Genomic DNA, 15,317 nt, shown 5'->3' with positions numbered 1-15,317 from the left:
AGAACTTTGTTTTATCTTTTTTGTACTGATTTCCTTTTTCTTCTGACTCCTCTGTCTCCCATCAAAATAAGTGTAATACTGGTGCAATTTTTCAGGCTAACTGGTTCTTATTTGATGTAAGTTGAAATTATAAGAGAAAAGCATTTAAAGGTAGAAATTAAAAGTTCAGCCCCCTTAGTTTTTAGATGAAGAAATTGAGTATCCCAGAGATTATGATGCCAGCTTTTGGGAACACAGCATAGTAGCCAAAAATTCAAGATCAATATCATCTGATTTTAAATCAAATGTTGTGTTGCACTATACTCCCCTCCCATCCACCCTGTTCTTTCAACAGGAATTTCCCTTATTGCTTGCATCTTCTATTTTTATATTGTCTGCAACTTCCATAAGGAAATTCCACCCACCCCTGACCAAAAAAAAGAATTATCTGAAAGTGTAATATAATGAGAACTTAAATCATCTGGTCCATCAACCTGGTTTTGCAGATTAGGAAATTGAGGCCAAAGAAATTAAGTAACTTGACCCAAATCACTGAGGTTTAAGGGCTCCATATCCAATGTGTTTTGCTTTGGAGGGAAAAGTAAGGTGCTGCTGAAATGACTATAATAAGCCTGTATTCTTACAGAATTTTAAGAGTTAATCTATCCCTTCATCTGAGTGAAATATGTTCTCTTACTACTCATTTTTGTCATCACTCAACACAACAGATGTCAGGTGACAGCATGTTGTACGAAATGATGGCAATTTATCATGTAAATCGCCCACTTTTTAAAGAGGATATACATAATTTCATGCAGTAGACTGAATAAATATTATTTTGGAATTACTCATTATGATTCTGATACTCTAGAATAATTTTGTTATTAGGTTTTGGATACAGTGGGGCCGAAATATAGATTTGAAATCTGAAAGAAAAGTTTACGGTAGTCTTGGCTTGCATGTGTACAAATAAAACTCACTAAATTCTGCAAAGTTTGAATTTGTGATAAATCAAGCATAGTTGGGTTATGCTTGATTATGCTTGACTTATCTTTGCAGTCTCTGAAGAAATAGTTTCCTTAACAAAATAACTGTGCGGATAAGATTATCTGGGGTATATTTGTACTCTTTGATGTAAGAGACCAGTTTTTTGTAAGCACCTCAAGCAGTTTAGAAGCCTTGGTTTATATATTTTTTTAAAAAAAAAGTTTGGCCTTTCTAATTGACTTTAAGCCAAATGAGTCAGTTATATCATTAGAATAGTAATCTGGCAGTGGCATTTCTCTGAAATAATTAAATTTGTTTTTAAAAAATATTTTCTATGTAAAGGAGTAGAAGAAGAGGTCTTGTGAATTGTTATGGAAGTGGCATGGTTAAGAAAAGAAATCAGTATAGTTTAGATCTACTTGAAAAACTACTTAGCAATACCATCGCTCATCCATATAAGTCTTAATGTCTAAATATTTTCCTGTTTTCCTGTTTTGTTTTTATTATGAAATATATTGGACTTCTTAGCTGTCTTCATAAATCATGGTTTCAGTCACATGATATGAATTCCATTGAAGGTGAAGTATGATTCCCCACCTTGGAGCACATAGCAAATCTAGTATCTTAGTCATTTCCCCTAAACATTTAAGAAGTATTTGAATAATTACATGTTTGATTTTTAAGTTTACATTTTTATACATACATACACACACAAACTTACCACACATGTACATGCATGCACTACTAGAGACCTGCATAAGTAAGGCATAATTTCTTATTTTTTACTTGTACATAAGAAATATTGGGGTACTAAAATCAGGGAAATATATAATTAAAAAAGAATATAAATCAAATAATTATTTAGCCATACTGAGAGGTAACATAGCTTGAATGCTGCAGTGGTATACAGGAAATGTTAAAAGATTTAAAGTACCTGTTGAAGTGGTCATCATGATATAATAGTTATAGTCCTGAATTTGTAGTTAAGAAAGAACTAGGTCCATACCTCATTTCTGGAACTTACTAGCTTTTGTAACAAATCATAGACGTGATACTTCACATCTCTACGCCTCAGTTTGTTCATCTGTAAAATAAAGAAATACTACCTATAGTACCTTCTTCATAGGATCATTATAGGAATCAAATTAGATAATCATAAGATTGTAGATGGAGAATTGAAAGAGATCTTAGCTGTCTTTTCAGCCAACCCTGAGTAAATGAGGAAATAAATGAGGCAACAGTGCATTACATGCATGGAGAAATCCTGTGAACATTTTTAATTAAGATAATACTATCATCAACTTGGAAAGTTCCTGAAGATTCTGGAAATTCCAGTGGAGTTGTTTGTTATAAATGAAGGACTTGACTTCCTAAAGAAAAAGCTTGCCCAACAGTGACCTGGGTCTGATTTTGGAATACTAGCATAGTGAGTGATTATTTCCCTAGAAGCTGTTTCTGGAAAAGGAACCCACAGACACTTTCAGTAGTAGTCATGTGTTGCTCTTAAGTGAACTTCTGGACCAAATTACTACCAAGTTGCTTATTCTTGCTTCTTATGATAATATAAACCTTATTGGAGGCTCCTGAGTAGCCCTATCAGGAAGTGGGCAAGGGCAGACAATCCCTTGTGACCTGGCTTAGGGTAAGGGGAACCTGCCACCAAACCCATTTATACAAGGAGTATGGATACTCCACAGCAGCAGAAAAAAATGACAATTCTTTGACTTTCTCTGAATCTCTTCTCATTTCCAACCCTAATGTTTCTGGCATCAAGAAATGCTTTAATTATTAAAGATGGATGTTTTTGCCCTTAGGGATTTTCATTCATTAAATTTTTTTTATGTTTGGATATTTTGGAATTTTGACTTTTATTTGTTTATTTTAAAGGAGGGTGCATCAGCTCGTAAGACTCAAGCTCCAGCTGCACAGCCAGTACCAAGACCAGGTAAAATTATTTTAAAACTGTGCCATATTTTAAAACTAATATAGCAGTGAAAATTACGTTGAATGGCTTGAAATAGTTAAAGATTAAATATGTTGACATTGTATGCTAATGCACTTTATTCTTGAAGTTTGTTCTTAAGGTCTCTTAAGTGTACATGGAGAGATCTTAGAATTGTATCTTATCCTTATGTGTTTTCATAGAAGCAATAGCATCTTAAGAAAAAGATGCATCTTGGAATATATATATTCTTGTCTTGTCATATAAATCTCCTAAGTGAACAGTTGCTTTGTAATTTTTTAAAATATAGTTTATTTTCTTCATTTAATGTTTTGGTTAATGTTATCACAGGTTAAACATAACTAAGCTTTCTTGATTTGATCCTGTAAAAAAAAAAGTCTTACAGAGTGATGTGTAAACACATTTAAATAAGATACACAATGTGGCCAAAAAGTTTGTGGAATGAAATTTCTTTTAAAAAATTGACCAGGTATAAATTTTCCATCAAATATTCATTTTTGAGGACAAAAGAAGTGTTTAGGTAGAAATTTTTCTTATGTAGCTTCAATTTAAGTTCTGTTTTCATAGTGTTAAACACTTTGTAAAGCATGTTTTTATTTTTAAAAATCCCACTAGAATTTAGAAACTAATATATGATTTTTGTGTCCTGTTTTGAGTAACTGCTCTAGATCATGTGATACGTGGAAGATCATTGTTTCTGAATATTTAGCAAAAGTAATCCTTTGATGTTCTACTCTCGTAAAAATACTTTTTATCACTCTGGTACCTGACAAATAATGAATATTTAAAATGTATTTAGACAGCAATACTGTGTTGAAATTCCCTTCTAATTTTTGTATCATTTTTAATGTAGGAATGTTATGCTTCCTGTTCTGCTCATCTCATCAGGGTTTTTGAGAATAGGAATGCACTTGAATGCAAAAATGTAAAAGTAGTAGAAATGATTGTTCAAAAATTTATATTTAAACTTTTGTGAATGGGCCTTTGCCACTAGTATAGAGGTACATAGTGGTATGTGACAGCTACTATGACTGAGTATCATGAAAAGATCATACCGGATTGAATTTAGCGTCAATTATTCCCTTTAATCAGGTTTAGTAAATATTTGTTTATTTATTTTTTAGTATCTACATAAAATAGTTGCATTTCAGGCTAATATAATTCAGGACTTCTTTGAGGAAATTTAAATTGCTAGTCCAGTAAATCCAAGTATCATTCTGGCTCAAATCTATCAAAAGTGCACTGGACTCTAAATTTTCACAAAATTATTTGTATTTATGTTTTGATTGCTTTGACCATCTACCTACTTTCCTACAAATTGTCTTCTCTACTCCCACTTTCTTAGCATTCATTTTCTCTAATTTCTTTGTTTCCTTCTTATATATTTGTTCCTTTATCCTTTTCAGTCTCTTATGTTCAATTTTTCTTCCACCCTACATTTCTTAAATGTTCTTAGTATTTGTGTTCTTTTCGTTTTGGCTTATCCTCTGTTTTCTTTTATTTCTCTATTCTCATTGCAGCTCTCATTCTTATCTTTCTTTTTCAACTTTTTTTTTTCTGTTACTGTTGTTTTACTCTGTTTTTATTTTCTAGAGTTGTTTCCCCCAGCTCCGCACCTGCCCCAGGGCTATCTAGACTGGTTTTCACATATGATTTAATACTGTCGAGTCCGAAATACTAACAACATTCCGCTGGTTAGTGGACTTGCTTCTTTGACCATCCATTGACATTTCTCTTTGCCCTTGCACCCTTAACAGTATTGGTGTTAGTTACACATGTGATCACTTTCTACCTCTGCTAGACTCCTGCCTTCTTCCATATTCTTTAGCCTTTCTCCTACTAGTGTCTTGGTAATCCTGCTTGATAAATAACTCAGTTTAAACTTTCACTGATAAGAAGACAGAAGGGTTCCAGGAGTTTTCAATTCAGAATGAGTTTCCTATAGAAATAGTTATAAATGGTCCTTAGATTCTAAAGTATTATTTAAGGTAATGTTATTAATTAAACAGATTTTTTTGTTCTCTCCTGAGAACTCAGTTACCTTTTGTAAAACTACGTCCTACAGGAAAGTCTGTTATGAGTTCTACCAACTATCTAAAAACAAATGTTTTTGAAACAGCACACAAAAGTTGGGGCTTACTTATACTGGTAATACATTTTGCCGTACTTACTTTGTATGAAGTACATAAATACATGTGTTTGCCAGTTAGATATTATCTTGGGCCACCATTAAACCTGTGAGATCTCTGTGTTGAATAGCCTTTTTTTTTTTTAAAGTAATTTGTCCCTCAGGTATGTGTTCATATGCTTCACTTTGTGTAAATGTGATCTACTGATTCTGAAGAGTAGGATTATTGAGATGAGATGATTAGTATCTGAAGTTGAACTTGAACCCCCATTTTCTTATTCTTTTCACATTAATTCATTACTTTTCTAGTTTTTATGTACTGGAAAAGTTTGTAGTTGAGTGTTTTTCCTATACAAAATACTAGGCTAGGAGTAGGGAATACAGATTTGACTTATGATTTAATTGGTGTAGGGAGCTCCTATCAGTTCAGGTCAACTTTCTTTGTAGCATAGAGTCAGTCATAGAGAGTTGTCAGGAGCCTGAGAGGTTAAATGATTTGTCCAGGGTCACATGCCATGTTTGTCAGATGCTAGAGTTGAACCTCCAAGTCTTGAGCCACAAAACCAATGAACACCAACTATTGTGTCAGTATATACAAAATTCCCCACCTGGATAGCCTCTACTTCTGTAAAGAGGGATGGTATGTGAGTCTTCTTCACTTTTCCCCAGGTCCAGACTTGGTCACTACAGTTACAATAGTGTCCAGTTTCTTTTTCTTTGAGAAGTCACCTAGCTTTATGGTGAGTGAGGGGAAAGTACTGGGAATTCCTTAGAAATTCTATTTGCCATCCATCAAGGACATTTTAAAATTTTATCAACTGATTGTGAGGCTCTTGTTGAAATGTGTCTGTCAGTCTAGTCTTTTTGAGAGAGCTTTGGAACCTAGTTCTGTCATCTAATAAATTCATTAGCAGTCCTTGCCACCTTCGTCTCCAAAACTTGATAAGCTTATGTCGTCTTTGTATTTTCAACTCACTGAAAACCTTGCTTAAAATTGAGTTGTAAGGCATTAAACTATAGAGATCTTCCTCCAGATTGATGTAAGTTAACCTCAACCCGTTAGTTACTACTCTGTTTGGGTTCCGTTACTCATCCAGTTGGAAATCCATTTTACTGAACTGTTGCATTGAAGTACTTTACTGTCTTACCAGGGCCATTTTCCTCCATACATAGAACCTAAATTTGCCTTTCTTAAGTTCTGTTCTCTAGAGCTAAGCAGAGCAAATCTAATCTCTCTTTATTGTGGTATACAAGAAGAGAATTATATCTCCCTTTCATATACTCCATTCCTCTTCTAACAAATACTTATTGAGTGGATGGAGCTTGCCTCAAAGTCTAGAAAACCTGGATTCAAGCCTTGCCTCTGATGAAGAAGTGTGTTTGTGACCCTGAACAGGTCACTTAACCTCTTATTACCCTAGACAACTCCCTAATATAAACTACACTATGCACCAGTAGAGGGCATTTTCTCATCTGGAGTTCTGTATACCAGTGAAATCATAGGTTCAGCCCCCATCTCAATCAAACCCTCTTCCTTTTTGAATCCATGCCATATGACAAGTGGGGCAGCTAGGTGATGCAGTGGATAGAGCACCAGTGCAGGAGTCAGGAGGACCTGAGTTCAAATCTCACCTCAGACACTTGACACTCACTAGTTCTGTGACCTTGGACAAGTCACTTAACCCCAATTGCCTCATCCTGGGTCATCTCCAATCATCCTAATGAATATCAGGTCACTGGATTCAGATGGCTCTGAAGGAGAAGTGAGGCTGGTGACCTGCACAGCCCTCCCTCACTCAAAACAAAGTCAAGTGCAAGTCATGTCATCATTTCTCTGATGGCATGGTCTTCTTTGGCAATGAAGGATGAACACACACACACACATACACACATGATAAGGCCCTATGCATGTATTTAGCATCTCATCCATAAAACCTTTTGCATCCCCAACCTCTGCTGAAAGGCCTGACCTTATTCTAATTTCTCATAGCTACTCCATTATTCTACTTTGTTTTATACTGTGTGCATGTCTTTCTCCACAGTCTTCTCATCTTCCCCACCTTCCCCCAAGCAGCACGAACTATCAATTTCTTATTTGTGTCTCTAGCCCCTAGTATGATAATGTTTAGAATAAGTGCTTAATAAATAGCTGTGTAATACAGAGAGGTTTGAAATGTGAATTTATGATATAGTTGAGTGAATTATACATGTATACATTATACATCTGTGTTGTATATAGACAACTACAGTGAATGAATAAAAACACATTTATTAAGTGCTTATTTTGTGCTAAGCTGTGGGATGCAGAAAGAAAAGTAGAGGCAGTTCTTCCTCTTATTCTGATCAGATGAACACAACATATATAGGTTTCAACTTTAAGTCAGATAGTAAGACCTTTTCATCTTTATGGAGGCATTAATAAAGGAAGTGATAATGTATCTTCTTTAAGGTGATTTCTACTGGTAAAACTATATCCATTTATACTGTTGAACTATTTCTTAGTTCCTGTGACTACAGAAAGCATTCTTTTCTGGGCATTCAGTAATTGTGGTTACAGTGGGACAAATAATAAACCCTGTACAAGTTTAGAAGACAGAGTGATCATTTACTGTTGGATGGTATCATTTGATCTGGCCTTTGAAAAATAAGTTCAGAAGGTATAATGGGATGGGATGAAATTGAGAGGCAGTCATTTAACAAGCATTTATTAAGCACTTAACATGGATCCTGGGCCATCTCCAGTTGTCCTAACTTTTTATCTTGCCACTGGACTTCAAGGACTCAGGAAGATAGAATGAGACTCACACCTTTGTGCAACTCTGCCTCACTTAAATCCAATTCCCTCGGAAGTCAAGACACAGATGTCATTGGTTCTCTTTGCAAATGAAGAATGAGCAAAACTAAGCCATGTGCCAGGCACTGTGTTAATCTCTGAGGATGCAGGGAAAGGCCATATACCAGCTTTGCCCTTAGGGAGCTTACACTCTAATGGGGAAGAGGCAACATGCAGAAAAAAACTCAAAAACCCCATATCTAAGATACACAGAGTAAATGGAAGGTAATTTCAGAGGAAAGGCACTAGGAACATGGGGATAAGGAGCAGGCCCCAAGAAAGGTCACTGATTTTTGATTCAGAGGACTTGAATTCAGTAACTGCTTTTGTCATTACATGTGAGTTTCCTCATCTATAAAATGAAAAGGTTGGACTAGACAGTATCTAGGATCCCTTTCAATTTTAAATCTGTGATACTATGAGTATGATTTTGATGGGTAACATTCTAGAAGTTGGGTGTGTTAACATGAATAGAATAGTTGGAGTAGAGCACAGGAAGCAGTAAAAGCAAGTTAGATTTATATGACACTATATAAAACACATTTACTTAGTTTTCTCATCTGATCATTAAGGAAAGCCCTTTGACGTAGTACAAATATTGTCATAACTTTTGCAGAGGAGCAACCCGAATCACAAAATTGTTAAGTGATGACCCATGTTCACTCCATGGTAGAGTTAGAATTCAGGCATTTGTTTTCTGCCTCCGAGTCTAATCCACTCTTTCTGCAGGTTGGAGCCAGGTTATAGAATCATGCCAGAAAATATGAGCTTTACTCAGGAGGCATTAATTGGTGAACTAGTGATGGATTCTGAGTAGGGAAATAATAAGATCAGAGTATGTTCCTGAATAAAATTAATCTCATGGAAGAAGGCAAAATGGATTAGAGAGGGAAAAGAAACTGGAAGCTGTTGAAATAATCAGGGCATGAGGTAATGAAAGCCTGAATTAGGTGGGAGCTAATGAAGTAAGAAGGGATGGCTTCAATTTTCCATTAATAAATAGTGAATAGTTGGTATAGGTAAAGGAGGCTTACAGGTAATGTGTATGGGTGTGCATATATGTGTGTGTGTGTGTGTGTGTGTGTGTGTGTGTGTGTGTGTGTGTATATATATATGTTCTTTTTTTCTCTTTGCCAGTAATTTAAAACTGCTTGAAACTAAGTCTTTTGTCTCAATTACTAACAAATAACAAAATTGTTTAATCAGTTATTCTTAAGAGTTTGATCACCTAGCTACTGATTTAAGCATGCATTTCTTTTCTCCCTTCCATGAATTCTGTCTTGAAGTCTGTTTCCCATGAAGTTTAGGATACCAAACATCTTTTATCTGTATTTATTTTTTTTTAATTGCCCATTTTATTTTGATTGGCTGAATGAAAATACATTGTATACATCATATTAAAGACATTGGCTACATAATCTCTTACAAACTTAATTCTTTTTCTGTTGATGGCCTTCTTACATGTGAAAGGGACCAAAACCTAAATATCTCTATTATAAAACTAATAATGTTGTGAAGCTTTTCATTATGGATGAATTTTCAACAGAAAATCACATGAAATCATCTGTTAGATTTTAATAACTTTTGACCAGTGGCTATACCTGGTATTTTGAGATTCTGATGTGTTTGTAGAGAAGATAAATGATGATTTATTAACCCTTGAAATGGGGCTTATGTTCTTTCCACTAAACCATTGTTGAACTAGTCTTGTGATTTTTAAAATTCTTAGATCATCTTAATTTTTAAAAGTAATTTAGTTTTTGTAATATTCCAAATTCTATGATTTTTTTTTATGTTATAGTTTCCCAAGCAAGACCGCCTCCAAACCAGAAAAAAGGTAAGTGCCTATGTAGTTCGAAGATTTTTTCACCAAATAAATGTGAACACTATAGATTAATGGATTTTCATGCAAGGAAGAAAATTTATTTGATTAAATGATCATTTCAGTTATTTTAAAACTCATTTTTAAAAGTTAAGAGAAACTGTACAGTATAGTGAACACAATTAACAGCATGTAACACTCTCTTATTCATTCATAGTCTGCCACTTTTCTGTTAGAAATAACGAAATGTATTCCAAAATCATCTCCTAGAAGCAGTGTTGGCCAGTGCCTTTGATCCACGGTTATCTTTTTAATGATTCTATTACATCTTTATAGTCACTCTCTATATTCTAGTTCCACTTCACTTCACTTCATACAAGTCTTCTCTGATTCTTCATTCATTTCAATATATTAGTTCTCTATTGCATTCATATGCCTCAGTTTCCCAACTATTCCCCACTCATTGGGCCCCTGTTTTGTTTCCAGGTGGTTTTTGTTTTATTTACTAAGGGTAGTATGCCTGTGGATATTTTGGTATATATGCAGCATTTTCTTCTGTCATTGGCATTATTGGGGTTACATATCCAGTATCAGAATGGGTCAGAATATGAGCAGTTTAGTAATGTTTCTTGCATAACCACAAATTGATGTCAAGACTGGTTGGACTAGTACATAGTTTTCCTACTGCCTCTAAAAATGACTATTGCCTTTTTCATTTCTGGCATTTGGAATGAGGTAGCACTTTATAGCTGTTTTTAATTTTCATTTCCTTTTATTGAAAACATTTATTACTTCTCATTTCTAGGATCTCGAACACCTATTATCATTATTCCAGCAGCTACCACCTCTTTAATAACCATGCTTAATGCAAAAGACCTTCTCCAGGACCTAAAGTAAGTAGTTGATGAACGTGTGTTTTCCAGAAGATTATCTTCAGATATAAAATAAATGAAATTCAGAATTAGTAGTTACTGACAGTAGTACTGATTGTTGATTGTTGCGCTTCAGTCTTATCTTTATTATTATTTTACTAATGCTATGATGTACACATATCACTTGGAATGATAGTTAATAAGTTCTTTATGACTGGAGACTTTTCAAACAATTAAATATGACTTGCCCCTCATTTAAAGTCTTTAACATGATTTTCATAATATTCTGTATAATATCAGCAACATACTTAAATCAAGAATCATAAAATTAGTTTTTTTAGTAGTATATACATTGTTATTCATTCATTTCAGTCATATTTGCCTCTTTGTGACTCCACTTGGGGTTTTCTTGGCAAAGATACTGGAGCAGTTGGTTATTAACATCTCCAGGTCATTTTATAGATGATGAACTGAGGCAAACAGGGTTATATGACTTGTGGGACAAGTCACACAACTAGGAATTTTCTGAGGCCAGATTTGAAATCAGGAAGATAAGTCTTCCTGACTTCAGGCCCAACACTGTATCACTGAGCAACCTCGCTGCCCAAAATGGCATATAGTCTTTCTTAGTTTTATGAAGTTTCATCATTAAGGTGCATTTTGTGTCTTTAATTGTTGGAAGGATTGGGAAACAAGTATGAAACAGACTAATTTAGACATAATCAAATCCCTTTTAGCCAGTTAGTGGAAGAATCACTACTAGAAGTTAAATTTTCATACTAGATTTACTAGGTACTCAAATTTTTTGAAGCTTTTTTGTATATGTGTTATTATTTTTTTTTAATTTTATATATCTAGGGAAGGATTCTTAACCTTTTTTGTGTCATTGACAATGTAGGATTCCTTCTCAGAATGTTGTTTTTAAATGCATAAAATAAAATACAGGGGATTTCAAAGGATATCAGTTGCATCAAATATCAATATTAAATCAGTATGAGTGTGTGTGTAATTTTTAAATAAACATGTGATCTTATCCATATAACTAAGAAATGGTCCTGCGCTTAGAGGCAGGAAGATGATACTGTGAGTAGGAGTATTGGACATGGAGTCAGGAAGAACTGGGCTAAAATCTAGCCAGGGTCACCTACAGTTTCCTTAGCTATGAAATGGGGTGATAACAGTCATACCTATCTTATGGTGTTATGAAGATCAGATGATATAACTTTGCTGTATGAATGCTAGCAATTATGATTCCTTTATCTGAATTCTATTAGATTTCATCCTTGAGTCATCACTCTCTCTCATCCGCCATATCCAATCAGTTGCCAAGTTCTGTCATTTCCGCCTTCGTAACATCCCACCTTCTGCAACATGCTAACTTTCCTAGTCGTTAAGCTTTATGTCTTCCCTCTAAGATTACCTCTAATTTATATTGTATATCGTTTGTTTGTACGTAGTTGTTTGCATATTTTCTCCAATTAGCAGTGAGCTCCTTGAAAACAGGGACTATTTTTTGGTCCTTTGTAGCCCCAGGGCTTAACACAGTACCTGGATGCAGTAGGGGCTTAATAAATGTAGCTGACATCTCTGCCTAAATGTCCAGTAGACATGTCAAGCTCCATATCACCAAACAGAACTCATATTTCCTTCCCAGTTATCTTCCATGTATCTGCATTTTTTAATAGCATTGTCGTTGTTTTAGTTGTGTCTCCAGTCTTTCAGTTTTTGTTGACCTTTTCCTGCCACTCAAACCCTATATCTAATCACTTGCCAAACTTTGTGGAGTCTATTTTCCCAATATCTGTTTCATCAGTTTCCTTTTTTCTGCTCATGGGGCCACCTTACTCAGGCCTTCATTTTTACCTGAATAACTGCAAAAGCCTCCTAATTGGTCTCCTTGATCTCATCTCTCCTTTCTCTAATCCAGAAGTGTCGAATTCTACGATGCCCCTAACCAGAATAAAATATAATTGGGAAATAATTAACAAAATGAATGAAAATATACTTGAACAAAGATAATGTCAGTTTGTGGTTTTCTAAGTCAGTCTGCAACCTTGTGGGCATTCATTTTTGTTTGAGTTTGACAGCCCTGCTTCAATCCATCTTCCCCTGCTCAACTGATATACGTAAAACGCAAGTCTGATCATATTACTTACTCTGTGTGAGAGAGTAGCACACACTTAACTGAATGATCGGTACAGATCCTTTCATTTGGCATAGGTCAGTTTGGAGTTGTTTTTAGATGTAAACTGTATCGTCTTAATTTTATTCTTCTAATTTTGTGTTGTTTTTGATCTTTGTTATGACAGATTGTGCTGTCTTACTGTATAGAGAGTTTATTTGGAAATGGCTCCCACCTCTACAGAAATCTGAGTTTTAGGCATACTTGCTGTATTAAAAGTTTTTATTTGCATTGGGAACAGTTTTATCTTCACTGCCATTGTCTGTTAATAATTACTCTTAATAAATAGCTCACATTTGTGTAACACTTTTCAGCTTCAAAGCATCTGACATAATGCAGACCTGTGAGGTAGGTGGTGCAAGGACTATTTTTCCATTTCATAAATGAGAATGAGTCAGAAGGTGAAGTGGCTTGTCCATTGTTTTTTGTTTTTGTTTTTTTTTTAAAGTGAGGTGGAGCATTTGTATAGTGCTTTAAAGTTGCTGTATATGTTATTTCATTGGATCCTTACATCAACCATGTGAAGTAGGAACTATTATAGGGAGTATTATCCTCATTGTACAGGATCATACTTGCCCAGTGTCCCGCTACTAGGTTGTTTCAGAGATAGGATCTGAATAAGTTTTCCTATTCAATTATGGTTGGAAGAGATTTCCCTCCAATCTTGAAGATTTTGTGATTCTGAGAAAGTCTTATCCTTTCTGTTAAGATATATTCATTTAGACCATTTGTGATATTGCTTGTTATTTACTGTATCCCCAGTCTTCCTGCTGTGTTCGTGATAGGTGGGTACAAAGCTTTTGTGTAATATAAGCCTTGTTCTCTGTTATTCTGAGCCTAATTTTCTAATAACTTTATATAATCCTCCGCTATTCCTACCTTTGCATAGGAAGACTTGTTTTTGATGTTTGTTGCCATAGCCAAGAATTCATCACTGAAATCTCCTTGTAAAGGAGTTTAGCTAGTTTTCTCAGAATGCTTCTGAGATGTAGTCAGTCACTAAAATTATTCTAGGCGCCTTTTCCAGTTTGATAGAATTTATAATTTGCACTTCACTGATTTAGCTATTTGACTTCTCACAGTCACCTCCATACCACATTGAGGCCACAGAGAAAGACTTAATAATTTTAAGGATTTGTAGCAAGGTAATAAATGTTTCACCCTTGAAAATAACTACAGCTGCATTACCTGTTAGAAACCCTCTTTGATTCAAATAAATGATGAAATAGTTTGTTTCCATAATCTCATAGAAAGGAGTTATTCTTTGCTATACCTGTTTGCCACATACTTAGCCAACCTTCATACATAGTTTCCTAAATAACCAGTTCCTTTTCAGTTCTAATATATTTATTTCAGGTATGTTTTGGGTCTAGTTTGTGACTTTTAGGGATTAGAAATGGGGGAAGAAGTTTAAATTTAGCAGTAACTGGAATTATTGTACAGTTTGTTTTTTAAACCAACCTAATCCTTAATGCACTTTAACTCTTTCTGATTTAATGTTTATATACATCATAGATATAATGTTATTTTAATGGAAAAATAATAACATCTTCTTTAGTGCTTTACTTTCTGATTTGTGACAATTAAAATGATTTTGTTTACAAACAATAGAAGTGAGAATTGGTTTTCCTGATGAATTGCAATAATTGCTATGAAATATAATGAAAATGCTAGGCAGTGCTGTAGGGATAAATATACATTGTATAAATGTAAATTACTTATGCAACATTCCAAAGTTATTATTTTCCCTAGAAATTATTTTACTTTTTGGGTTTTGATATAAATATTTAAAGAAGTAATGCAGGTTGACAAGAATCTATTAGGGAAAGATTGTAGTCTCTTTAAGAAAGTATTTTATAGCAATGTTTAGTGTGTTTTAGTAGGAAATTATTTTGTTTTATAATGTAAGGTTTTTTTTTTACTTTCCAGTCTACATAAAATTTATTTCTACATCTTACATTTTAATAATTGATAATGGTTTATAATATTAATTTATAAACTTAATTTTGTCAGTTCTGAGCCAGATTTTTTTTTTTAATTGTGACTTTTTGAAGAAATGACAAAAAAAGAATAGTCAACGTTATGCAGAACTCAAATTGAATCTATGCCAACATGAACTATGGGCTACAGCTGGTACTATAATTGTGTTGAGGAGGGTTTTCAATTATGCATTAATTATATAGCAAGGCCTCCTGCTGACTTACACTGCAGGGAAGCTGTCAGTTGTAGTGAGGTATTAAACATTGAAATACTTAAACTTAAAAGTAAAATTGGGAATGTTTTACCTTAGGATTGTGGCCTCTTGGTTGTTTGGCTTTGCTTTGTTCAAACTTAACAGTAGCTAGGTCTTAAACATTTTGTCATTGTAGTCTGTGTGAATTTTTAAATGAAAACATACCAACTTTTAAACGTTGAAGTGCCAGTTACTACACGGAAATTTTAATGTTCTTGACAGTAACAATAGCTGGCATTTTTATATAGTATTTTAAGGTTTCCAAATGTTTTCCAACTTTATCTCAGCTGAACTTCCTAACTGCCATATGAGAAATAG

At 34.2% G+C, this 15,317-nt stretch overlaps 1 protein-coding gene across 1 annotated transcript in view; it reads left to right on the top strand.

Annotated features, from left to right (window-relative positions):
• The window catches only part of CDC73 (cell division cycle 73), a 155,586-nt gene that overhangs the window by 127,642 nt on the left and 12,627 nt on the right, over positions 1 to 15,317 (top strand). The window contains exons 11-13 of the mRNA XM_072648332.1: positions 2,854 to 2,911; positions 9,692 to 9,727; positions 10,518 to 10,605. Coding sequence (XP_072504433.1) covers positions 2,854 to 2,911; positions 9,692 to 9,727; positions 10,518 to 10,605 — 182 coding nt within the window. The remainder of the gene's footprint in view (positions 1 to 2,853; positions 2,912 to 9,691; positions 9,728 to 10,517; positions 10,606 to 15,317) is intronic.

This window comes from Notamacropus eugenii, chromosome 2 (genome assembly GCF_028372415.1).
Source record: "Notamacropus eugenii isolate mMacEug1 chromosome 2, mMacEug1.pri_v2, whole genome shotgun sequence".
NCBI classification, from domain to species: domain Eukaryota; kingdom Metazoa; phylum Chordata; class Mammalia; order Diprotodontia; family Macropodidae; genus Notamacropus; species Notamacropus eugenii.
Note: the sequence above shows the minus strand (reverse complement) of the source record. Positions and strands in the feature narration are given on the sequence as shown.